Source organism: Pleurodeles waltl, chromosome 4_1 (genome assembly GCF_031143425.1).
Source record: "Pleurodeles waltl isolate 20211129_DDA chromosome 4_1, aPleWal1.hap1.20221129, whole genome shotgun sequence".
Taxonomy (NCBI): domain Eukaryota; kingdom Metazoa; phylum Chordata; class Amphibia; order Caudata; family Salamandridae; genus Pleurodeles; species Pleurodeles waltl.
This window is the reverse complement of record NC_090442.1, coordinates 473,294,144-473,321,042: the sequence shown is the minus strand read 5'-3', so window position 1 is coordinate 473,321,042 and position 26,899 is coordinate 473,294,144. Positions and strand designations below refer to the sequence as shown.

The 26,899-nt window shown below is 48.6% G+C and overlaps 1 protein-coding gene across 2 annotated transcripts in view; it reads left to right on the top strand.

Annotated features, from left to right (window-relative positions):
• Positions 1–26,899, top strand: part of METTL25 (methyltransferase like 25) — a 624,891-nt gene that overhangs the window by 336,609 nt on the left and 261,383 nt on the right. For both annotated transcript variants that reach the window (XM_069228758.1, XM_069228757.1), the window contains one exon: positions 2,910–3,004. In XM_069228758.1, coding sequence (XP_069084859.1) covers positions 2,910–3,004 — 95 coding nt within the window. The remainder of the gene's footprint in view (positions 1–2,909; positions 3,005–26,899) is intronic.

The following is a 26,899-nucleotide window of genomic DNA, read 5'->3' as shown; positions in this document are numbered from 1 at the left end:
CTCAAAAAGAGCATTGCCGTTCTACCTAGAGTGTACAAAAGTGTTTTGAGCGGATGATCAACTCTTTGGGGCTGATTCTAATCCTGGCGGGCGGCGGAGGCCGCCCGCCAGAATTCCGCCCCCATAATACCGCTCCGCGGTCAGAAGACCGCGGAGGGTATTATGAGTTTTTCCCTGGGCTGGCGGGCGGTCTCCAAAAGACCGCCCGCCAGCCCAGGGAAAAACTCCCTTCCCACGAGGATGCCGGCTCGTAATCGAGCCGGCGGAGTGGGAAGGTGCGACGGGTGCAGTGGCACCCGTCGCGTATTTCAGTGTCTGCAAGGCAGACACTGAAATACTTTGCGGGGCCCTCTTACGGGGACCCCTGCCGTGCCCATGCCATTGGCATGGGCACGGCAGGGGCCCCCAGGGGCCCCGCGGCACCCCCTACCGCCATCCTGTTCCTGGCGGGCGAACCGGCAGGAACAGGATGGCGGTAGGGGGTGTCAGAATCCCCCATGGCGGCGCAGCAAGCTGCGCCGCCATGGGGGATTCTAAGGGCAGCGGTAAACCGGCGGGAGACCGCCGGTTTACCCTTTCTGACCGCGGCCAAAGCGCCGCGGTCAGAATGCCCTGCGGGGCACCGCCGGCCTGTCGGCGGTGCTCCCGCCGACCCTCGCCCCGGCGGTCGAAGACCGCCGGGGTTAGAATCAGGGCCTTTGTCTGTTGTGTGGATGTGAAGAAAGGTTGGGCAGTGCAGAAGCGGACCATCCCCCGAAGGGTCATACTCTGCATTAAGATTTGCTATGCACTGGCCAAGAAGCAACAACCTGAAGGTTTCCATGCTCATTTTAACAGAGTGATCACTGCATTAGCATGTGGAGTCCCAGTCCTTGACAATTGTCAGGCAGCAACGTGGGAATCTCTGCACACATTCACCAAATACTACTGCTTGGACAGTCAGGTCCGTAAGGACGAGTACTCTGTCTGTTCTGACCTTCAGGACTTTGTAGTATAATCTTGGTTTGCAGAACCACCTCCGGCAATGGTTTTGCTTGGGTATCTATTCTAAGGTAAGGAATCTGCAACTAGATGCCTCTATCAGGTGGACAAATTACTTACCTTTCATAACGCCTTATCTTTTAGAAACAATATCTAGTTGTAGATTCCCTACCGACCCACCCATCCTCCCCCGCTCTGCTAACTGATATCTAGGGGCAGGGACTCCCCTTTCAGGGCCTTAGTTTTGAACAACCAGTGGTCAGTGTTCTTCATGGCTCTGTGCTTCTGTTGTGGAAAGTGGTGAAAAGAAATTGATGTAAGTGCGCCGGGGTGGCACCTATATAGGACCCGCAAAGTCATATCTGCAGGAGAAAAATGTCCAGATCCAGACTGGCACCTGTGGGAAATTCTAAGCTCGCAGAGCAGGGAGGATGAGTTGGTCAGTAAGGAACCTGCAACTAGATATTGTCTCTACAGGATAAGGCATTAGCAAAGTTAAGTAACTTGTCAGTTTGGAAACGTGCACAACTTTTGTCTATGCCATTGCTGTTCTGTATATGTGAGGAAAGATTCCACAACTGTTGTGCAGTACCTGTTCTCAGTGTTAGAAGCCTGCAACAAACCAGTACTGTGTGTGTGGAGGACGTTTACACTACTTTTGCGACCGGCCGGTACCTATTCTTTGTCTTAGGGAACCTTTCACTGGTGCTGCCCAAGCGGTAATTTTACTGGAGCTTAACTGATTAAAAACTTTTGACTGCTTGAAAGCTCAGACGTTTTGCTGTCTCAATGTCTATTTTTCATTTCTTACACTTGGTTGAGTACTTTGCAGCAGGAGCAACTGTTTCCCTGACTCGGGGTTTTAAGGTCTCAGAAGAAGAGATAACCTTGGTATAATGTTTTCCGCTAATAATCAGAACACTATCGAGCAGTGCATTTGTAGATATCCTCTACCGCCACCACTAGTTTTGCACATCCAGGATTGCTTTGCACTGAAGGACATAAGTTTCTCTCTTACGACAATAACCACATTTGGTACTCTTGACTAACATGGAAAGTCATAATAATTAATCACTAAGGGAGCGGCCAGTGTGATTTTTCCTTGAATTCTGTGAAAATGGGATCATCTGCGTTATTTACCCTGTTATCAAATCTTAGTTCCAGATCCACATTTACATGGTTTTCTAGTGGCGGGGTGGCGTGAAGGGGAAAGAAAACTGAGAATAAAGTAACGCATGCTGTCTGCTGGTCTGTAAGTTGCACCTTCAGTATTTGGCTGTTTAACAACTCCCCATGAGTTAGTTTTTCTGAAGTTGCAATTCCAGCCAGTTTAGTGAATTAAATTTTGTGTAAAGTTATCACATCAATTAACACCGAAAATGAAGCCATATTGATTTACTATTTGGAACAAGAGTATCTACCTTTTGGAAAACACGCATAAGAGATACAAAAACAGATCAAGGGACTTGGCGGGTAGCTATAAAAAAATAAATGTGCATATTATTCCAAACGAAGTTGACAAGTATTCGCTCTTTAATAGCTAAAGGAAAACGCACAGGCAACACAAGTATATCCGGCTACCAGTTACGCTGGCCAGAATAGTACATTTAGAAATGCAAGTATGTTGTTTATTCTTATATTTGGTTCCGCGATCTGCATTAAGAAATTGCGGTTTGTGTTTGATAAGAAAAAATCCTTCATTTATTGACTCTGAATGAATTGAATCGTAAAATATTTAAGCCTCTTGTTTAGCTCTTAAGTTTATTTTGTGAAAACGGGCGTATATGTATTTATGTTTACATGACAGTGTTCTGTAATGTATCTTTAATAACTTAATTGTACATAGTGTGCTATTCATTCTACGGAGAAGTCAAACAAAAGAAGCAGCATATTTTATAGTAGGTAGCTCATATACTTCTCCTTTGCAGAAAACACCGTAGAAAAGTGGGGGTTCCCCATGTGCCAAGATTTAAAAGAAGAACGCTGGTCTTGTGGACGAAATGCCAGGATGTCAGCCTGCTTGGTACAGTATGATATTTTCTTTTAATATGTGGCATGGATGCTTTTGCTAGGGGTGCTTGATTTTCTTTTAATAGGATATATATATATATATATATATATATATATATATATATATATATATATATATATATATATTAATAATATATTGCAGAGGCAGTGATAGCAGTATAACCCGATAGCTTAACCCTCTCTGCAGGATCACCCCCAAACCTTTTGCCTCCTCTCCTCCTGTTTTCTGAATTCGTTTTTTGGCTTTTAGGACTCTGTGCACCATACCACTGCTAACCAGTGCTAAATTGCTCTCTCCTTGAAAGATGGTACAGTTGGCTTACATCTAATTGGCACATTTAATTTACTTATAAGTCTATAGTAAATTGGTACAACATGTACCCAGGGCCTGTATATTAAAGGCTACCCGTGGGTCTGCAGCACTTATTGTGCCACCCACTTAAGTAGCTCTTTAAAAAATGTCTCAGGCCTGCATTGAAGCCTGAATGCAGTTTTAAACTGCCAGTTCGACCTGGTAAAATGAACCTTTCCCCAGGCCTAAACTTAACTTTTTAATACATATGTCATCCCTACGGTAGGCCCTAAACTGGGAATGGGGCAGTGTGCAGAGTATTTAAAACGTTGGACATATACTTTTAAGTTTTATTTGTCCTGGTAGTAGCAAACATTTAAATTAAATTCCTTTTTCACTTTGGTGAGGCCTACCACTCTCATAGCATAATTTTCGGTTACCTTATTACATTTAATAAGTGCTAACTTTTGATTGGTAACAGGTAGAATAGTCATGTTTGGTCCCAAAAGAATTTTAATTTAAAATCCTCTTTAATGATAAGGTTGGATTTTAAGTAACAATTCTGAAAATGCCACGTTTAGAAAGTTGGCATTTTCTTTTCTTAACCATTTGGTGCTGTCAGCCTTATCCTGGGTCACATGACTGTGTATGGAATGACAGTTGTATATCTCCCAGATAGTGAGACAAAGGGGGGGAGGGACTATGTTTTGTCAGGATAGACCTTCTGCCAGGATGTGACGGGCAGAGCTGTTCCCTGCCCCGCTTCCATTTCAAAGGGCTGCCTCACCACACCAGTATAGAACTTGACACCAACCTATTGTCACCCTAGACCTCTTGGAGCCTGGGCAAGGGAGGAAAGAAAGTTCAAGAAGCAGATGTGGGGGAAAAGACTAAAGTTACTCCCACTGCCAAAGCTGGCACCAGGTATAAATAATGGACCCTCAGACCAACTCTTCAGTACACTCCTGGGCCTGTGAGGACACTCAGAAGGCCTGCCTTGTACCTCAGAGGACTGGCCTGCTGCTTGAGGCCTGTCTTGTACCCTGAGAAGGCTGCCCTACAGCTAGAGGTCTGCCTTACAACTTGATCTCAGGGTTACCAGAGTGACTTCTAGGGCTGGTTGGCTGGCTTCCTGTTCTGAGCTACAAGGCTACAAAAAGCTCCAACTTGAACCATGCACCTGGTTCATGCCTGAAGTAAGACCTACTCTCCAAGTGGTGCCGACCCAGTCCTGGACCCTTGGTGGTGCTAAAGGTGCCCAAACAGCCCAAAACAACAACCATCAGGACTTAAAAAATATTCCTCCAAAAGGTGGCCTGAGAATCGACAGAAAACCGGGAACTACATGCTCGCCAATCAGCCTAAAGTGCTTTGCTGGTTGGCCTGTCTTCGAGGTGGCTCACGATATGTTCTTCTCTGCAGCAGCAAATCCTGTTCAGCAACTCCTCTTCAGAAGGGTATCCAGCCTCATGGAGCCCTGTAGGCTAAAGTCTGCAGCTTCGTCCCACTGGATATTTTGAGTTCAATGTCCATACATAGATAGCTTCACAGTGACTTTATCTGGTGGCTCCCTGATGACGATGCTTTCTCCTTGGCCTCTGCAGCTGGCTTGCCAAGCTTAACTTTATCTCCTCAAACTTTTTTCTTTAAAATTCTGAAGGTGAGCGAAGACCAGGCCCAATCCACTTTATGTATCTCAACTATGCTCCATCATAGTTTGCCATAACTTTTGACCTGGCCCCGGTGTTGCGCAACTAGATGTCTGCGATTGGCGCTTCAATCTTCTAGCCACTGTTTTTTACCCCAAACTTTTAAAATTCATAACTCCTGTTCTACTGATTGGTTTTAATCTGTTTTGGAGTTATTTTGTTTATTCAAGAGGTCTCTATTCTTCTAAATTGGTGTGGATCCTTTCTTATATTGTTTTTTCACTTTATTACTCTTTGAGTGCTTTAAAAATACTTTACACATTGCCTCTAACGTAAGCCTGACTGCTTTTGTGCCAAGCTGCCAGACTACCCACTCTGGTTAGGTTAGAAAGCAATACTGAGAGTATCTCTGCTCTGCCTAATCGCTGGTAGCTGCGGTAAGGTAGCAGTCAATTCTCACAAAAGCGTGTGATAAGTTAAAGCAGTACTAACAACTTCAAAGTAAAGTACACAGTTCAAAAAAATTACCAAACCAATTTAGAGAAACAGAGGAAGCGTTAATGAGGAAAAAGATATCAAGATTATCAAAATGGAACAAGGAGACCCAGAGATGTGTTTTTTTTTTTTTTAATTTTTTTTTTACACGTTTTAAGGCAAAAAGCTCCTAGAAAAAGTCGAGAAGCTATGTAAAAACAATAGTCGTTGTGGACCAGGACCTGTTCGCAATTTCAGACCAACTGTGATTGAGCAGAGGTCATGTACACCAAGGGAGTTGTTCCGATGAAGGTTTTACCTTCAGATTTAGTCTCCATCAGCTGGGAAAGCTTCTTCTGGTCAGTCATACAGCCTCAAGCACCAAGTCTCTGTCCACTGAGGTACCCCGCAGAGTCTAGCCCTCTGTAGCCAGCTGGGCCCTCTTGGATTCAGAAGCCCTCCAGATTTTTGTGTCCCTGAATCAGATGAACAGGAGGCCAACAACGTGACTCTCGAAGAGCAGTTCCAGTCTACTGGAGCCAGCAGGATTCAGGGGTCTTTGAGCCCTTGTGTGAATCCTCTTCTTCCAGCAGGAATCAGGAGTTGGCAGTCAGTCATATTCTTCTAGCAGGGCCTTCTTCTTCAAGCCAAATCTTCCCAGATCCAGGAATGTTTTGAGCAGGTGGAGTGCCAGATTTATCATGTGCACTAGCCAATGATTAAAGACATTTTACCACCCAATTCTATCAATTTTTAGCACTTTGTCTTTGCCATACTTTATGATGACCCAGGTGGCCCTGTTGTTTCAAGATGATGACCACAACTGCCAACAGGCAAGCCTGTCTTCAGCGTCTTCTGCTATTCCTTTAGATGACAAGTCAAAACTGGCTTCCCTCTACGAGAAAATCCCTCTTTTTATGTAGTTGCCCCAATTTTCTGCTGAGTGGTATTGCTAGTTTTTTAAGTCTGCACACTGGAGCATTACTGTCCACTCCCAAGTGTATCTGCTCTGATGCCTAAAGCATGGTAAAATTGACTAACTGAATACTTTAGATTCCATTAAGGCAATGGTATACGGTGCAGGAAAATATACCAATGGCGAAGGAAGTTAAAGGTTACATGTGGACTACAGTACATATTGTGCCATCCACTAGGCTGACAAAACATTACTACAGACCTATCTGTGTAGCGTGACTGCTGCAGCCTTTAAACTTGGAAATAAACCTGTCAAAAGAACCCTTTTTGACAGGAATAAACCCTATTTTAACCATGAAATTAGTCAGCCCATACCAGGTCTTGTAGCCAACAAGGTATGGTGCCTAATATTTAAATGAGATGCATGGAAGAATTTAGTGTTGGCATGTACCTACTGTGACTAGCCCCCAAAAGATAGTTTCACAGTGAAGGGCTCCAGCTGTTCCTCCTAGGAAAGCTAATGCTCACTTAAAATAATAATTCTGCTATCTTTAGCTTGGGGCAAGCTAAGAGAATGATTTAGCCACTATTTGTAAATCAAAAATGCAGTTCACCAGTAAAGTGGGATTTTCAGTGAATATTTAGGAAAAGTAATGTTTAAAAAGTTAGACTTTGTCTGCTTGAACCTCAAGTAGCCTAATAAGCATTAACCTGGCAGCAACTGGCCCTTATCAGTGCTTCCATTTAATCACATATGGACAGTCCTTCCAGAGCAGAAACAATTGTATACTCAATTTGTCAGGAAGACCTCAGTGTAAGGTATGTGACCCCTCTCAGCTCAGGAATGACAGCAGAGGAGAGTTCAAGAACGCCATTAACGTGAAAGGGACTAGTGTGAACTGTCCATTCATATTTGAGTGTAAAGAGAAGAGAAGCCTTTGTCCCCTCTGCTATCTTGGCACCAGCCCAGTGGGAGGGTGAGCTGGTTCCAGAACCAGTTTTGTATAGAAGCAAGGAGGAAGGGCCTGCTTATTTCGTTAAGCACATCTCTGACTGGCACTCACATAGCTATCAAGGCAGAAGAGTGCTAACACATTGAATTTGCCTTGGCATAGCGCACTGGAGGATAAGTTTGCCATAGGGCAAATAGTATGTGCTGCAAACCTGGGAAGGATTTCCCTTGGGAAAATGTTTCTCATTATTTAGGAAGTGTCCAGAAGTCACTCCGCCCACTGGCTAGTGAATCCATCAAAGGAGCAACCTAACCAATAGTTCATCAGGACCTGAGGAAGAACAGAATAGTATTGGACCTGCTGTCTGTGAATCGTGGGAAGATAAGAGGGGCAGAACCTTTTACTGCTTGTTCCCTTCCCAGGAATAAGAAGTGGACCACAAGGGTCAGTTGGCTGGTCTCCTGTGTGGTTACACGGACACAACCTGTTGCAAGAGGCCTTTTTCCTGGGGTGACCATCTAACAGTAGCTTCTTCACAGGATTATTTAATCTGCCTAGGCCTAAAAATTCTAGCCTGGCCTATATCATGAAATATCTTTGGGTTTCATTTCACTGTGAAGGCACACTAAACCCGATATGTAGTATGCCCTATTTTTACATATTAGCACCTTGCCCTGTGGGCTTATAGGCACAATTTAGGGGTGACATCTGAATATATAAAAACAGGCTTTTCCTACATGACAGATGCATTTTTCCCTGCCACGTGCCACTGCAGTGCATTTAAATCAATCATTAAAACACTTAGAGCGCCACAAGTCACCCGTGAGGGTCTCAAGACACTGGATCTGTTTGCTGCTGAGCGGAGGTATGATTATTCGAACATCCACCCAGGTCTTTAGTTCTCTTCTGAATCATTAGGGTGATGGTGCGATCCTGAGGTGCAGGGGGAGATTGTTCCAAGCCTTGGCTGCCTCGTGTGAGAAGGAGTGTCCTCTGCTCTTGGCTCGACAGATCCGTGGGGTGTCTGCGAGGGAGAGGGAAGCTGATTGGAGGCATCTTGTCAGTTGGTGGAAGGTCAGCCGTTTGTTGATGTGGGCTGGTCCTTCGTTGTGCAGGGCCTTGTAGGCATGGTTCAGCATCTTGAAGTGGCATCTCTTTCTAATCGGGAGCGAGTGTAGTTTCTTGAGATGGGGTGTGATGTGGGTCCTATGTAGAGTATGTTTCCATCGTCCAGTCTGCTGGTGATGAGGGCCTGGTGATTGTCCCGGTGTTTGCTTGGAGCAACCTAAATATCTTGCGGAGCATGCAAGGGGTGTAGAAGCAGGCTGATGAGAGTGTGTCAACTTGTTTCTTCATGGATAGCTTGCTAGCCAGGATAATGGCAAGGTTGCAGGCGTGGTCTGTTTAGGGGGGGGGGGGGGGAATGCAGAGCTCTGCGGGTCACCATGTGTCAGTCCATGGCAAGCCTAGCCAGACCACAGTGGTGGTCCTGGCAGAAACATATTTTTCGCATAAGTGAAGGTGATGTAAATAAACACTGAAGTCCACACATGCCATTTAACTTTCCACTTAAGGCAGAAATTACAATGGATTTATAGGGAAGGTAAATATGCTAAATAAGGTACTGCTGCTTGGCAATGGTAAAGTGCACAGAGCTCCAAAGTCAGCAAATCTAGACATGCAGATATGGGGGGAATTAAAACAAAAAGGGGTAATTTCTTAAAAACTGAATGAGGCAACAATTTCTCCTGTCATTTCTTTTCAAATTTAATTTGGGGCATTTGAACAAAAACCTACACATATTATGCGCAGTGTACATAGGGTAACATGGTACAGAAAAGGGAGCACAGTAACAACACAAAGTAGATTTTTTCAACCCGCCCCTCATAGGAGTAGCCAACTGTAGGAAGTTGGCTCTGTATGTACTATTTCAAAGTAAGAAATAGCATGCACAGAGTCCAAGGGTTCCCCTTAGAGGTAAGATAGTGGCAAAAAGAGATAATTCTAATGCTCTATTTTGTGGTAGTGTGGTTGAGCAGTAGGCTTATCAGAGGGTAGTGTTAAGCATTTGTTGTACACACACGGGCAATAAATGAGGAACACACACTCTAAGACAATTCCAGGCCAATAGGGTTTTATATAGAAAAATATATTTCTTAGTTTATTTTAAGAACCACAGGTTCAAGTTTTACAAACAATACTTTAAATGAAAGGTATTTCACTTAAGAACTTTGAATTAGCAAAATAGCATATACAGTTTTCACACAAATGGCAATAAGCTATTTTAAAACTGGACACAGTGCAATTTTCAACAGTTCCTGGGGGAGGTAAGTGTTTGTTAGTTTTGCAGGTAAGTAAACCACCTACAGGGTTCAAAGTTGGGTCCAAGGTAGCCCACCGTTTGGGGTTCAGAGCAACCCCAAAGTTACCACACCAGCAGCTCAGGGCCGGTCAGGTGCAGAGGTCAAAGTGGTGCCCAAAACGCATAGGCTTCAATGGAGAAGGGGGTGCCCCGGTTCCAGTCTGCCAGCAGGTAAGTACTCAGGTCTTCGGAGGGCAGACCAGGGGGGTTTTGTAGGGCACCGGGGGGGACACAAGCACAAAAAGTACACCATCAGCGGCACGGGGACGGCCGGGTGCAGTGTGCAAACAGGCGTTGGGTTTGCAATGTAGTTCAATGGGAGACCTAGGGGTCTCTTCAGCAATGCAGGCAGGCAAGGGGGGGGGGCTCCTCTGGGTAGCCACCACCTGGGCAAGGGAGAGGGCCACCTGGGGGGTCGCTCCTGCACTGGAGGTCGGATCCTTCAGGTCCTGGGAGCTGCAGGTGCAGTGTCCTTACCAGGCGTGTGGTTCTTAGAAGCAGGCAGTCGCGGTCAGGGGGAGCCTCTGGATTCCCTCTGCAGGCGTCACTGTGGGGGATCAGGGGGGTCAACTCTGGCTACTCACGAACTCGCAGTCGCCGGGGAGTCCTCCCTGTAGTGTTGGTTCTCCACAAGTTGAGCCGGGGGCGTCGGGTGCAGAGTGCAAAGTCTCAAGCTTCCGGCGGGAAACGTGTGTTCTTTCAAAGTTGCTTCTTTGTTGCAAAGATGTTTCTTCTTTAGAGCAGAGCCGCTGGCCTCGGGAGTTCTTGGTTCTTTTAGATGCAGGGTAGTCCTCTGAGGCTTCAGAGGTCGCTGGACCCTGTGGAACGCGCCGCTGTTGCAGTTCTCTTGAAGTGGGGAGACAGGCCGGTAGAGCTGGGCCCAAAGCAGTTGGTGTCTCCGTCTTCTCTGCAGGTTTTTCAGCTCAGCAGTCCTTCTTCGTCTTAGGTTGCAGGAATCTAGTTACCTAGGTCCTGGGAGCCCCTAAATACTCGATTTAGGGGTGTGTTTGGGTCTGGGGGGTTAGTAGCCAATGGCTACTAGCCCTGACGGTGGCTACACCCTCTTTGTGCCTCCTCCCTGAGGGGAGGGGGGCACATCCCTAATCCTATTGGGGGAATCCTCCATCTGCAAGATGGAGGATTTCTAAAAGTCAGAGTCACCTCAGCTTAGGACACCTTAGGGGCTGTCCTGACTGGCCAGTGGCTCATCCTTTTTTTTCTCATTATCTCCTCCGGCCTTGCCCCAAAAGTGGGCCCGTGGCCGGAGGGGGCGGGCAACTCCACTAGCTGGAGTGCCCTGGGGTGCTGTAACAAAGGGGGTGAGCCTTTGAGACTCACCGCCAGTTCCTGCAGGGGGAGGTGAGAAGCACCTTCACCCAGTACAGGCTTTGTTACTAGCCACAGAGTGACAAAGGCACTCTCCCCATGTGGCCAGCAACATGTCTGTTGTGTGGCAGGCTGCTAAAACTAGTCAGCCCACACTGGTAGTCGGGTATGGTTTCAGGGGGCATCTCTAAGATGCCCTCTGGGGTGTATTTTACAATTAAATGTACACTGGCATTAGTGTGCATTTATTGTGCTGAGAAGTTTGATACCAAACTTCCCAGCTTTCAGTGTAGCCATTATGGTGCTGGGGAGTTCGTGCATGACAGACTCCCAGACCATATACTCTTATTGCTACCCTGCACTTACAATGTCTAAGGTTTTGCTAAGACACTGTAGGGGCATAGTGCTCATGCACTTATGCCCTCACCTATGGTATAGTGCACCCTGCCTTAGGGCTGTAAGGCCTGCTAAAGGGGTGACTTAGCTATACCTATAGGCAGTGTGAGGTTGGCATGGCACCCTGATGGGAGTGCCATGTCGACTTAGTCATTTTATCCACACCAGCACACACAAGCTGGCAAGCAGTGTGTCTGTGCTGGGTGAGGGGTCTCCAGGGTGCCATAAGACATGCTGCAGCCCTGAGAGACCTCCCCTGGCATCAGGGCCCTTGTACCAGGGGTACCAGTTACAAGGGACTTACCTGGATGCCAGGGTGTGCCAATTGTGGAAACAAAGGTACAGGTTAGGGAAAGAACACTGGTGCTGGGGCCTGGTTAGCAGGTCTCAGCACACTTTCAAATCATAACTTGGCATCAGCAAAGGCAAAAAGTCAGGGGGTAACCATGCCAAGGAAGCATTTCCTTACACCAACATAAATGAAACCACTGAAAATAACAGAAAACCTTTTAGAACCTCTGGCTGAAAATTTCTTTCACAGCATAAGGGGGAGTGCTATGATGTGTATTATATATAACCTGCAAATAGGAATGGTGGTGTGTCAGCCCACCAGTAACTCTCAATTGGCATTCAATTGAGCCCCCGTCATCGTCTCAACCGGATCTCACGGCAGACTTGCTGCAACAGGCCCTGCAATCTAGGGGGAAGGTGGGTTGAATTTGTCAAACAATATGAGGATGTATGTGTCCCAAAGTATGGCTGTGTCCTCGACCCCTACCCCGCAACCCCGCAGTTGCTGGTCATGCGCCAGGGCATCAGCCTCAGCTAGGAACCACTTGTGAGATACCTAAAGCCAGCAGTTGATTGTAGGTGCATGCAGGACTTTCCAAGCCATGGCAATTAAGCCCTTGAATAAGACCAATGCGAGGTCTACCAGTTTTAGGTATTGTTTATTATGTTTAGTGTGCTTCGTGATCCCAAATAGGCTTAGGAGTGGGTCAGGTGGCAATCGTACATCTATCACTGCTGATATGTGTTCCGTTACCTTCACCCAGACACATGGTAAATGTGGGCGCTCCCGGACCATGTGCAGGAAGGTGGCCTTGGCATTACCACATTGCAGTCAGGCTGGTGATGCTCTCAAAAACATCACATGTAGGCGGTGCAGTGTAAGATATGTTGGATGTATATAATAAAACTGCACTGTGGGAGGCACACTTCATGTGCTCTGAAGCCATGGCTCACTGTCTGGAGGTCAAATCTGCTCCCAAACAGTTGTCTCTTTTGGACTTGTCACGAAATGCATACTACATATTTCCCACCTGCAGAGCAGCATAGAGCACTGATATTGCCTTTCGGCACAACCCGTGTGTTAAGAAGCACTGCAGGCCCACTGCAGTGCCGGCTCAGCCTGCCCCGCTAACCATGTGTCCCCAATTACCAATATAAGTGTGTTGTGCCCAGAAAGAGGCCGACACCAAGTCTATGAAGGTCCTGCAGGACCTGGAATGAAAGTAGCTTACCATCCCTGTATAGATCACCCATCTGTTTTATTCCCGTCACCTGCCATGGTGTTGAGTCATGGATCCTTGGCAATCCCCTTGTAGCTGGCATGTCCCAGATGGGCAGCTGCGGCTTATAGGGGACCCTTGCCTGTCGGGTTAGTATATATCTAATCCAGACTAGCTTAGCTATGAGTGCAGTCCTCTAGCTGGAGCCCTGGTAATAGCAACCAATCCAGCACTCATGTGTCTCTAAGATCTGCTTACATGAATCAGCCCTCCCTTGTCTTGTCCCTGACTATCCATCGCATAGGTCATTGCAGTTGCGCTGCTGCAAAATACATCTCCAGGTCTGGTACCCCGAGGCCACCCTCCACCACAGAGCGCTGAAGCATGGGTGTCGAGACCTACCTCCAGGTTGTTCCCCATATAAGATCGGATTGTAGTCCTCTCAGAGTCCTAAAAAGAGATCTGGTCGGAAACACCATCAGGTCCGCAAAAATATACTAGAGTCACGGAGAACCAGCATCTTTGCAATGGATGCACGACCCATAGGTGATAGGGACAGTCGCCTCCAAAAATGCATGTATTGTCGTATCGAGATCATAGCCTGGCCATGATTCCCGTCAATGAGATTCCCTATCAGTATGGTAGACATTCCCACCAAGGTAGTTAAGGTCTTGAAACTCCAGTGGAGGCATCCTGATCTCAGTGTGTCCCAGTACTCATGCTCCACCTAACGTGAATGAAGAAAATGGGATTTACCCCAGTTCACCCTGAGGCCAGTTAAGACATCAAAGAGGTATAGTAACTCATAGAGGGCCGGCAGAGATAGTATGCCAGTCTTCCCCCACCTAGTACTCAGCAGAGCCTCCAGGGGCTCCATGGCCAATACAAAATTATGGATGAGAGAGTGCAATCCTGTTGATTCCCCCTTCCTATAGCAAAGGACCTCGATATGTGACGCCCAGTGCGTACCCTTGCCTGTGGTTTAGTACATAATAACTTGACCAAGGAATTCAGGGCCTATTCCCATGGCCTCCAACACTTGAAGCAGAAATGGCCAACCCAGTTTGTCAAGCGCTTTTGGGAGATGCCACCAGGAGGCCAGCTACCCCTGCCACCGCACCCATGACTTGACATAGTGTGTTGCTATCAGGGAAATGAATCTGCATTGGCCGGGTTGGACAAGTGAGCCAAGCATTTGGAGCATCCTATTTGCAAGGACATTGCTTAGTATCTTATAATCAATGTTTAGCATTGATGATGGGCAGTAGGAGCTCACTTCAAATGGATCCCTGCCAGGCTTTGGTAGGAGTATGATGAGGGCCTCCCGGAGGGATTCCGAGAATGTGCCTCAAAGATGTGCTTCCTGGTAAACCTCTAGCAATTTGGGGGCAAGGATAGACCTAAATGCTGCTTAATATTCCACAGGGAACCCATCCGTGCCTGGAGTCTTACCACGTGTCTTCTGCCAGATCGCCATTTGAATCTTCTCAATCTAAAGTTTTTTTTCTATTTCTAACAACTGCAGTGGGGTCAAAGCGGGAAGTGCCACCCCACACAGGTACTCACTCACCCGTTCAGAAGGGGAACTCCGGTGAAGGAGAATAAAACTGCTTGTTATACTGAGAGAGCACTGCGTTAATGTTCGCCTGAGTGTTTACTGTGCGACTTGCGCTATCTCGTATTGCGCCTATCAGGGTTCTGGGAATCTCGGATTGTAGCAAACATGCCAGCGTCTGTCCCGTCTTATCACCGTCTGCATGCTAGTGAACCAGGGAGGCTTTGTAATCCAGATCACAGAGCTCCTTCGCCTCTTCGTGATAATGATGACAAAGGTCCGGCAAACACAGTCCTCCTCAAACACAACTCCTCAGTCTCCTCAAATGCACCTCTAAGTCTGTTACAGTGTGAGTGAGGGATGCTTTATCCTCCTAGGACATACTTATACAATGTCCCCTCATGACCACTTTCATGGCATCTTATTCCAACCCACGGGAATCCACCACCCTTTTGTTCTCCGCAAAATATTGTCAGAGGTGTGTAGCAATAGTTTCCCTGTATGTTTCATAATGCAAAGTATTGGTCCTAAGCCTCCAGGTTGGGATAGAGGTCCGAGTCCCTCCCCACTGAAATGTAACTTTAAGCAAGCTATGATCGGGTGGCGTGGCCAAGATGGCGACCGGAGCGGCAGCTTAATCTGCAGCTCCGATCCCAGCCGTGCAAAATCTCCTGTTCCAGTAGCGATCCCCGATTAATATCGGTGGATTGCATGTCTTCCGACTGCCCTAGCAGCACTGGAGTGGCCCCGAAGATTCTAGCCCACACGATGGCTCTGCTGGGCCGGGCAATGGTGCGCAGGGCCTGAGGTGGGCCGGCTGGTGGAGGAGCCCGCGGCGTAGAGGAGAAACGCGGGGTGGCGCTTGCCTGGCGCAGAGGAGGCCGGGGGCGCCCTCCGACTACCGAGGGCTGCCTTGGTTGCTGGTGAGTGTGCCCCATTTCACGTCGGCATCTGGTTGGGGCCGTGGAGCTGGCTGCATTTGACCGGGAAGCGGTGGCGCGCGGATAGGCCGGCTGATTGGTGCACGCATCGAGCCACGCGGCGCTACTTGGCAGATAAAGGCCCTGGTGCCTACGACCTGCCACAAACCTCAGGTCCCCTGGCTGGAGGAAGCACAGAGACAGCGTTACACCGCTGGAGCGCGCCGTGGCTCAAGGGGCTGGAGCGGTGAAGCGAGGGAGGCATTGGGCGTCTGGCCCTACAGTTACATCAGTTGCCTGCCGGGCCCAAAACCGGCATTGATCAGAACACTAGCGTTACCCTCAATCCCTGGGAGAAAGACTGAGTTTTAAACTCCGAAATGGGCACTGGCTGCCATACGCTGAGCGGATATTTAGTCGGAGCACACGTGGAGGAAAGTCCGCAGTATTCGGCTAGAACTGTGAGTGCACTGACACAAAATTCTACGCATCCTATTCTCGCACTGTTCCCCTGTGGAAAATCAAGCTTGCTGAAACAACCAAATGGGCAAATCAAAATTGTCGAAAACACCTCTTGAGGCCAAGGGTGTCCCTGATACTCCAGTCATGGAGCAAGACTCGACTGCTCAAGCGTTGCGGCAGATGGAGCTTACACTGCGCAACCATACTACGCAATTTGAGAAGGTACTGCAGGCTATCGTTGACACCAGAACAACTCTGGAAGTACAACTTGGGGCAGTGGTAGCGGACGTCGACTACTCAGAGCTCACCAACGTGCGCTGACGGACCTGGGTGGATTGACCCCAATGGTGGAGGTACTACAAGACAAAGTGCAACGCCTGTTAAAGAGGAGAGCTGACGAGCTGAAGGAAGATCTAGGCAAAATAATATCAGACTGGTAGGGTTTCCAGAGCGGGTCGAGGGCCCCAGTGCCGAACTGTTCCTAGAAAAGTGGCCAACAGACACAGTACTGTGGGACAAAATTCCTAAATTCTTTTCGATTGAACGTGCTCACATGGTCCCGGGCAGAGCACGACCACCAGGAGCACATCCTCGCCCCATGATAGCCAGGTTACTCAATTACCGGGACAGAGACCTCATACTTCAGTTGTTTCGCAAACTAAGCCCGCAGCACTTCGAAGACACGTCAATCATGGCCTACCCTGACTTCACTGCAGAAGTTCAGAAAAAACGCAGCTCTTTTTACCAGATAAAACAGCGCCTCCCCGAACATCACATCACATATGCGCTCTTGTTCCCAGCCAAACTGCGTGTTCAGGATGGATCCAAGGTACACATCTTCACATCCCCAGAGGATGGATGGACCTGGCTACACGCCAAGGGTCTTGCCCGCACTGCAAACTAGGAAAACACGGAAGTGGGTTGGTCATCCCCTAAGGAGAAACGCAGACGTCGACCTCGCCCAAGGACCAAGCCATCTGCGGCGCAAGTGGCGGAGGAGCGCACTCGGCTCCTGCGCGAGACGCGATTTGTGGCGGATCCGCTGGCGATTTGTGGCGGATCATGGTAACTCTGACCGTGAGTGCAACACCCACTCTGACTCCGTAGATGCTCTCCTGGTTCCACTTCTCACCCCGCGGTCGGCAGACGACATTTGACTTGTATTTGGACACAACAGCCGTCCTGATCTAGAGACACCTGTGACCCCCGAGTGCTCTGCTGGTCTGCCATGGGATGCCGCGCCGGGCAGCGATAGAGGTAAAATGACACAAGTAATAGGGCCCTCCTTTGATTACGCGCCACCAGGCGGTTGGAGCAAGTCCATCTGGTGGGCCAGGAACGGCCTCCCCTGACACTGAATTATAACTTCCATGCCCCATTCCATATGGACCGGTTCGTCTCTACACCTGTTCATAGGAGAGGGTGCTGCTCTGTTGTTTGCACACTTGGTGCTACAGTTTATTGGTTTTGTGGTTACTTTTGTATTTTTTCACTGGGGATCACTTTTGGTCTTTACGCGGCCAAATTGCGTAGCTACCACAAAGTACACTCAACGCGGAGAATGGGATGCACTATGCTGGTTGCTAGGGGTGGGCATGTCAGAGACTGGGGACACCAGTTGTCCCATGTAGACATATCAAGGTGGGTCCCCTACCCCTCTCCCCCACTCCACTTTTTCGCATCCTTATGACAACACAAAGACAATCGCTTATACCACGGTATAACGTGTTAACATGGAATGTGAGGGGGATGGCGAACCCACATAGGCGACAACACATACATTCTTACCTGAAACTTCATCAGATACATTTTGCCCTGCTCCAGGAAACTCACTTATCAGTCACCACTCTGGACATTACTCGGAAGAAGTGGTGGGGACAATTACTGGGCACGGGGTCTGTGACCTTTGCTCGCGGGGTAGCAGTCTGGATTGTCCCAGGGGTACCATATGTAGTTGCTTGCATGCGAATAGATCCCGATGGCAGATACGTAGTGGTAGAGGGTAGTCTGGATGGCATAAAACTGGCACTAATAGCGCTCTATGCCCCAAACTTTAATCAGCTCGATTTTCTACACACTCTATCAACAGGCCTGCTCTGGGACCTAACAATAGACTACATCTGGCGGGGGGACTTTAACTGTGTCATGGATGCCCACATTGACAGATCCTTCCCGCCACTCCCGACTGCCCCAAGTGGCCGTGTCTCGCATGAACTCACTGAATGGAGGTTGTCCAACGGGCTATGGGATGTTTGGCGCATGCGACACCCAGAACAGCGTGAATACTCCTTTTATTCCCCTGTCCACGATCTACATACTAGGATAGATATGATCCTCGCTTCACCTGCTGTGATTCCCAATCTCCAAATGGCAGACTACTTAGATCGTACAGTGTCAGACCATAGTCCTTTGTATGTGACACTGGGGTGGGGGGAAGCCGCACATGCGTATCCCCACATGGCGCTTACAGGTAGCGGCTTTGTCAGACCCTCCCTTCTGCGCCAAACTAACACAATGTTTATCCACTTACTTCTCCACAAACGACGGTACTGCTTCTAGCCGTGCAATAGAATGGGATGCCAATACGGTGTTGGTACATGGCCACTGCATGGCTGCATCAGTGGGGGTCAGGCGGGTGTTGACAAGAGAAATCTAGGACCTGGAATCCCAGCTATGTACGGCAGAGACTGCTGTAGCGAACAACAGTATGACCGTTGCGTAGTTACAGTCGCTGAGGGCGAGCTATAGAGAAGTAGACACTAGACTCAGTAGACATGATTATAGGCATTATATGACACGTAAATATGCAGAGGGGGATAGAGTGGGTCAACTACTGGCCTGGCTAGTTCGACAACCCTCCAAGCCTTCCCCCATAGGCGCAATCAGGTTGGACAGTGGGCAGATGGTAAACACACAAGTAGACATTAATGGGGCTTTTTACAAGTACTACCACTCCCTATACTCGCCCATACCCACAATCTACAACACAAATGGCCGACTTCTTGGTATCCTCCCTGCAGAAATGCTTACAGCCTGAGCAGGCTGACGCATTGGATGGCCTGATCACCATGGAGGAAATTCGTCTGTCACTGTCACAGATGGCCCGCACTAAGGCTCCAGGGTCAGATGACCTACCAATAGAGTATCTGACATCTCAATCTACCTATCTTCTGCCGCTGCTGATGCAGGTGTTTAATGCAGCATATGATAGAGCGCAATTACCCGACTTGATGAATGAGGCACTTATAGTTGTGCTCCCCAAGCCTGGCCGCGACCCTCTGGATGTTTGTTCATATCGCCCCCTCTCTTTACTCAACACTGATTGTAAATTGTTGGGGAAAATCTTAGCCAATAGTCTCGTCCCATGTATGCAGCATCTGATCCATGAGGATCAGCCGGGGTTTATACCTGGCAGAAATACCTTCCTTAACATCAGAAGACTAATCCGTATAATACATAGTGACTGAGCTATTCCCCCTGCTCGTGCAGTGGCCCTGTCCCTAGATATAGAAAAAGCATTTGAAACACTGGGCTGGGATTTTCTTATTGCTACTTTGGAAGCAATGGGTTTCGGGGCTGGCTATATGCAGTGGATTAAGACACTGTATGCAAGGCCCACGGCACGCGTGAAAACGGGGCAAGTTATCTCTGAGTCTTTTCCGATATGCAGGGGCACCAGACAGGGATGCCCGCTGTCTCCCCTTCTTTTTGCGATCGCCATGGAGCCACTGGCTGCCCGGCTGCGCGCACGTGCACCTATGTGGGCGTCCCGCACACCATATCATCTCACTATACGCGGATGACGCCCTGGTATATTTGCGACCATGCTGATTCCATGGAAGGAGCAATGGAAATACTAGACGCCTTTGCAACCATATTTGGCTTACGAGTCAATTGGTCAAAATCCTGTATTTTTCCCCTTTCTCCAGTGACTCCGGAGTTTCGCTCAGACCTTCCCCATTACCAGCTACCGTGGAGCCACACCTCTTTTAAATGTTTGTACATACAGATTTATCATGCTGTGGACGATCTCAGGGAGGGCAATATCAACAGGGGTCTTCGCTCAGTGCGAGGGTCTTTGCCATTCTGGCTGTCCCTCCCCTTATCACCTATGGGACGGATAGCTATTGCAAAAATGCTCATCCTTCTGAGACTTCTGTATTATTTTACGGCGCGCCCGATTGTTCTTCTTCCCCGCTTTTTTTTCAAGACATTGCACTCCATCATGACTGATTTACTATGCGGTAAGGACAGGCGAAGAGTGCCGCTATCTATAACGCAGTACCCACAGTTAAAGGGAGGTCTGGGTATGCCCAATTTTGAATTGTATTACTCTGCAGCCCAACTGCAATGGCCAGCCTTGTAGCTGGGCGAACCCTCTTGGGTGGAGCGCACGGCGATGATAAAGACGCTGGGGCCGCTCCCAGTGCTTACATGGCTGCTGGATGGGTCGCATCGACTAACGTAAAGTTCCATCTTGCTGGAGGCTGCAAGGACGTGCTCACAGAGATATGTCCACAATAGGGGCGACCCAATGCCATACTCCCCCATACGACCATGGACTCAGTCACCCAAGGCACTAATAAGACAACACGGCACATCCCCGTGGCACGAAGCGGGCCTAATAAATTCAGGGAAGTTATACGCGGACTCTACTTTGAAGTCCTTTGCCAAACTCATGAGGACGGCAGGGATTCAAGCTGGCACCTTCATTACCTACTGCGCGATCAAACATCTGCTGAAAAACACATGGGAGCGAGGCAATGCTGAGCCACTAGAATCTCCATTGCTCACATCGATTTTATCACTCGGAAACACAAGGGGTCCAGTTTCTAGATTGTACCTGTTGTTGTTAGATCGGGTCTGTCCCGAAATGTTGCGCGCCAAGGCCAGATGAGACAAGGTGCTTCCCGCTCCCTTATCTCAAAGCGCCTGGACGGCGGCGCACTCCACTATCAAAAGTATTTCTCAAAATACCAGACTTTGATATACCCAGTTTTACTACATACATCACTCTTATCTATCACCGGCCCGCATCAAACGTATGTTCCCATACTCAGACCCGACATGCCCTAGGTGCGCACAACCGGCAGCAGATTTTTACCACATGGTATGGAACTGTCCTCCTCTCGCCGTGGTATGGCAGTGACTCACAGACACCGTAGCTGAGGTCACAAACCGTACACTATCTACGACACCAGAATCATGTTTGCTCGGTCTACGCTGCCGCAGCAAGAAGGATAAGCAAACACACAGACTCACTGACTTGGCTTTCACCCTCTTCAAGCACTTAATAGCGACCCATTGGAAGGCCCCTCACACACCGGCCTACTGTAACTGGCTGCGTGATTTGATACAAAGCGCGCAGGCAGAGGCATCTACACTGCGTCTGCTCCAGTGCCGTGGACTAGCACAGGGCGCCTTCATCGTCACTGTGGAGGCCAAAAATGATATACACCCACCTTAAATAGTGTGCATAACAGGCCGCACTGGACAAATGACAGACCTCTTCCCCCCCCAAAGACTAGTCTGACGTGCCGATGGGAGCACCTGGGGCGGCCAGACGGGCGGTCCACCAAGCATGCATGTAGGTCCTATGAACATGGCAGGGGCCAGCCTAAGCACAGGGCAAGGCCCGTCTGACACATTCTTATCCCTTGAAATCGAGAGCTACATAACAGAGCACTGGTGTATACCCTAGGCGTGAGGACAGAAGGGAACGCATATTTATACAATCACAATTACATATTTCTTAACCAGAGCGGGCTCTAGCTGGAAACCACCCGTGCACCACAAGTTTAATTCTAAGGAATGTTATCGAAATGACACAATCTCTTGACACAAAGCCACAACAACCACCTGTGTATACTGTATAATATGGTCTGTACGTATGAGAAGTGTAGGAAGTTGGCTCTTTATGTACTATTTCAAAGTAAGAAATAGCATGCACAGAGTCCAAGGGTTCCCCTTAGAGGTAAGATAGTGGCAAAAAGAGATAATTCTAATGCTCTATTTTGGTGAAGTGTGGTCGAGCAGTAGGCGTATCAGAGGGTAGTGTTAAGCATTTGTTGTACACACACAGGCAATAAATGAGGAACACACACTCAAGGACAATTCCAGGCCATTAGGTTTTTATATAGAAAAATATATTTTCTTAGTTTATTTTAAGAACCACAGGTTCAAGATTTACAATCAATACTTCAAATGAAAGGTACTTCACTTAGGTATCATAGGAACTTTGAATCAGCAAAATAGCATGTACAGTTTTGGCAAAAATGGCAATAAGCTATTTTAAAACTAGACACTGCAATTTTCAACAGTTCCTGGGAGAGGTAAGTGTAGGAAGTTGGCTCTGTATGTGCTATTTCAAAGTAAGGAATAGCATGCACAGAGTCCAAGGGTTCCCCTTAGAGGTAAAATAGTGGTAAAAATAGATAATACTAGTGCTCTATTTTGTGGTAGTGTGGTCGAGCAGTAGGCTTATCCAAGGAGTAGTGTTAAGCATTTGTTGTACATACACATAGACAATAAATGAGGTACACACACTCAGAGACAAATCCAGCCAATAGGTTTTTATATAGAAAAATATCTTTTCTTAGTTTATTTTAAGAACCACAGGTTCAAATTCTACATGTAATATCTCATTCGAAAGGTATTGCAGGTAAGTACTTTAGGAACTTCAAATCATCAAAATTGCATGTATACTTTTCAAGTTATTCACAAATAGCTGTTTTAAAAGTGGACACAGTGCAATTTTCACAGTTCCTAGGGGAGGTAAGTATTTGTTAGGTTAACCAGGTAAGTAAGACACTTACAGGGCTTAGTTCTTGGTCCAAGGTAGCCCACCGTTGGGGGTTCAGAGCAACCCCAAAGTTACCACACCAGCAGCTCAGGGCCGGTCAGGTGCAGAGTTCAAAGTGGTGCCCAAAACACATAGGCTAGAATGGAGAGAAGGGGGTGCCCCGGTTCCGCTCTGCTTGCAGGTAAGTACCCGCGTCTTCGGAGGGCAGACCAGGGGGGTTTTGTAGGGCACCGGGGGGGACACAAGCCCACACAGAAATTTCACCCTCAGCGGCGCGGGGGCGGCCGGGTGCAGTGTAGAAACAAGCGTCGGGTTCGCAATGTTAGTCTATGAGAGATCTCGGGATCTCTTCAGCGCTGCAGGCAGGCAAGGGGGGGGTTCCTCGGGGAAACCTCCACTTGGGCAAGGGAGAGGGACTCCTGGGGGTCACTTCTCCAGTGAAAGTCCGGTCCTTCAGGTCCTGGGGGCTGCGGGTGCAGGGTCTCTCCCAGGCGTCGGGACTTAGGATTCAAAGAGTCGCGGTCAGGGGAAGCCTCGGGATTCCCTCTGCAGGCGGCGCTGTGGGGGCTCAGGGGGGACAGGTTTTGGTACTCACAGTATCAGAGTAGTCCTGGGGTCCCTCCTGAGGTGTTGGATCTCCACCAGCCGAGTCGGGGTCGCCGGGTGCAGTGTTGCAAGTCTCACGCTTCTTGCGGGGAGCTTGCAGGGTTCTTTTCAAAGCTGCTGGAAACAAAGTTGCAGCCTTTCTTGGAGCAGGTCCGCTGTCCTCGGGAGTTTCTTGTCTTTTCGAAGCAGGGGCAGTCCTCAGAGGATGTCGAGGTCGCTGGTCCCTTTGGAAGGCGTCGCTGGAGCAGGATCTTTGGAAGGCAGGAGACAGGCCGGTGAGTTTCTGGAGCCAAGGCAGTTGTCGTCTTCTGGTCTTCCTCTGCAGGGGTTTTCAGCTAGGCAGTCCTTCTTCTTGTAGTTGCAGGAATCTAATTTTCTAGGGTTCAGGGTAGCCCTTAAATACTAAAGTTAAGGGCGTGTTTAGGTCTGGGGGGTTAGTAGCCAATGGCTACTAGCCCTGAGGGTGGGTACACCCTCTTTGTGCCCCCTCCCAAGGGGAGGGGGTCACATTCCTAACCCTATTGGGGGATTCCTCCATCTGCAAGATGGAGGATTTCTAAAAGTTAGAGTCACCTCAGCTCAGGACACCTTAGGGGCTGTCCTGACTGGTCAGTGACTCCTCCTTGTTTTTCTCATTATCTTCTCCGGCCTTGCCGCCAAAAGTGGGGCCTGGCCGGAGGGGGCGGGCAACTCCACTAGCTGGAGTGTCCTGCTGGGTTGGTACAAAGGAGGTGAGCCTTTGAGGCTCACCGCCAGGTGTGACAATTCCTGCCTGGGGGAGGTGTTAGCATCTCCACCCAGTGCAGGCTTTGTTACTGGCCTCAGAGTGACAAAGGCACTCTCCCCATGGGGCCAGCAACATGTCTCGGTTTGTGGCAGGCTGCTAAAACTAGTCAGCCTACACAGATAGTCGGTTAAGTTTCAGGGGGCACCTCTAAGGTGCCCTCTGGGGTGTATTTTACAATAAAATGTACACTGGCATCAGTGTGCATTTATTGTGCTGAGAAGTTTGATACCAAACTTCCCAGTTTTCAGTGTAGCCATTATGGTGCTGTGGAGTTCGTGTTTGACAGACTCCCAGACCATATACTCTTATGGCTACCCTGCACTTACAATGTCTAAGGTTTTGTTTAGACACTGTAGGGGTACCATGCTCATGCACTGGTACCCTCACCTATGGTATAGTGCACCCTGCCTTAGGGCTGTAAGGCCTGCTAGAGGGGTGTCTTACCTATACTGCATAGGCAGTGAGAGGCTGGCATGGCACCCTGAGGGGAGTGCCATGTCGACTTACTCGTTTTGTCCTCACTAGCACACACAAGCTGGCAAGCAGAGTGTCTGTGCTGAGTGAGAGGTCTCCAGGGTGGCATAAGACATGCTGCAGCCCTTAGAGACCTTCCTTGGCATCAGGGCCCTTGGTACTAGAAGTACCAGTTACAAGGGACTTATCTGGATGCCAGGGTCTGCCAATTGTGGATACAAAAGTACAGGTTAGGGAAAGAACACTGGTGCTGGGGCCTGGTTAGCAGGCCTCAGCACACTTTCAATTGTAAACATAGCATCAGCAAAGGCAAAAAGTCAGGGGGCAACCATGCCAAGGAGGCATTTCCTTACACAACCCCCCCCCAAACGAAAGAGGATGAGACTAACCTTTCCCAAGAGAGTCTTCATTTTCTAAGTGGAAGAACCTGGAAAGGCCATCTGCATTGGCATGGGCAGTCCCAGGTCTGTGTTCCACTATAAAGTCCATTCCCTGTAGGGAGATGGACCACCTCAACAGTTTAGGATTTTCACCTTTCATTTGCATCAGCCATTTGAGAGGTCTGTGGTCAGTTTGAACTAGGAAGTGAGTCCCAAAGAGGTATGGTCTCAGCTTCTTCAGGGACCAAACCACAGCAAAGGCCTCCCTCTCAATGGCACTCCAACGCTGCTCCCTGGGGAGTAACCTCCTGCTAATGAAAGCAACAGGCTGGTCAAGGCCATCATCATTTGTTTGGGACAAAACTGCCCCTATCCCATGTTCAGAGGCATCAGTCTGCACAATGAACTGCTTAGAATAATCTGGAGCTTTGAGAACTGGTGCTGAGCACATTGCTTGTTTCAGGGTGTCAAAGGCCTGTTGGCATTTCACAGTCCAGTTCACTTTCTTGGGCATTTTCTTGGAGGTGAGTTCAGTGAGGGCTGTCACAATGGATCCATATCCCTTCACAAACCTCCTGTAATACCCAGTCAAGCCAAGGAATGCCCTGACTTGAGTCTGGGTTTTTGGAGCTACCCAGTCCAGAATAGTCTGGATCTTGGGTTGGAGTGGCTGAACCTGGCCTCCACCTACAAGGTGTCCCAAGTAAACCACAGTTCCCTGCCCTATCTGGCATTTGGATGCCTTGATAGAGAGGCCTGCAGATTGCAGAGCCTTCAAAACCTTCTTCAGGTGGACCAGGTGATCCTGCCAGGTGGAGCTAAAGACAGCAATATCATCAAGATAAGCTGTGCTAAAGGACTCCAAGCCAGCAAGGACTTGATTCACCAACCTTTGGAAGGTGGCAGGGGCATTCTTTAAACCAAAGGGCATAACAGTAAACTGATAATGCCCATCAGGTGTGGAGAATGCTGTTTTCTCTTTTGCTCCAGGTGCCATTTTTATTTGCCAGTACCCTGCTGTCAAGTCAAAGGTACTTAAGAATTTGGCAGCACCTAATTTGTCTATGAGCTCATCAGCTCTTGGAATTGGATGAGCATCTGTCTTGGTGACAGAATTGAGCCCTCTGTAGTCCACACAAAACCTCATCTCTTTCTTTCCATCTTTGGTGTGAGGTTTGGGGACTAAGACCACTGGGCTAGCCCAGGGGCTGTCAGAGCGCTCAATTACTCCCAATTCCAGCATCTTGTGGACTTCCACCTTGATGCTTTCCTTAACATGGTCAGACTGTCTAAAGATTTTGTTCTTGACAGGCATGCTGTCTCCTGTGTCCACATCATGGGTACACAGGTGTGTCTGACCAGGGGTTAAGGAGAAGAGTTCAGGAAACTGTTGTAGGACTCTCCTACAATCAGCTTGCTGTTGGCCAGAGAGGGTGTCTGAGTAGATCACTCCCTCTACTGTGCCATCTTTTGGGTCTGATGACAGAAGATCAGGGAGAGGTTCACTCTCTGCCTCCTGATCCTCATCTGTTACCATCAACAGATTGACATCAGCCCTGTCATGGAAGAGCTTAAGGCGGTTCACATGGATCACCCTCTTGGGGCTCCTGCTTGTGCCCAGGTCCACCAGGTAGGTGACCTGACTCTTCCTTTCTAGTACTGGGTAAGGGCCACTCCATTTGTCCTGGAGTGCCCTGGGAGCCACAGGCTCCAGAACCCAGACTTTCTGCCCTGGTTGGAACTCAACCAGTGCAGCCTTTTGGTCATACCAAAACTTCTGGAGCTGTTGGCTGGCCTCAAGGTTTTTGGTTGCCTTTTCCATGTACTCTGCCATTCTAGAGCGAAGGCCAAGTACATAGTCCACTATGTCCTGTTTAGGCTCATGTAGAGGTCTCTCCCAGCCTTCTTTAACAAGGGCAAGTGGTCCCCTTACAGGATGACCAAACAGAAGTTCAAAGGGTGAGAATCCTACTCCCTTCTGTGGCACCTCTCTGTAAGCGAAAAGCAGGCATGGCAAGAGGAC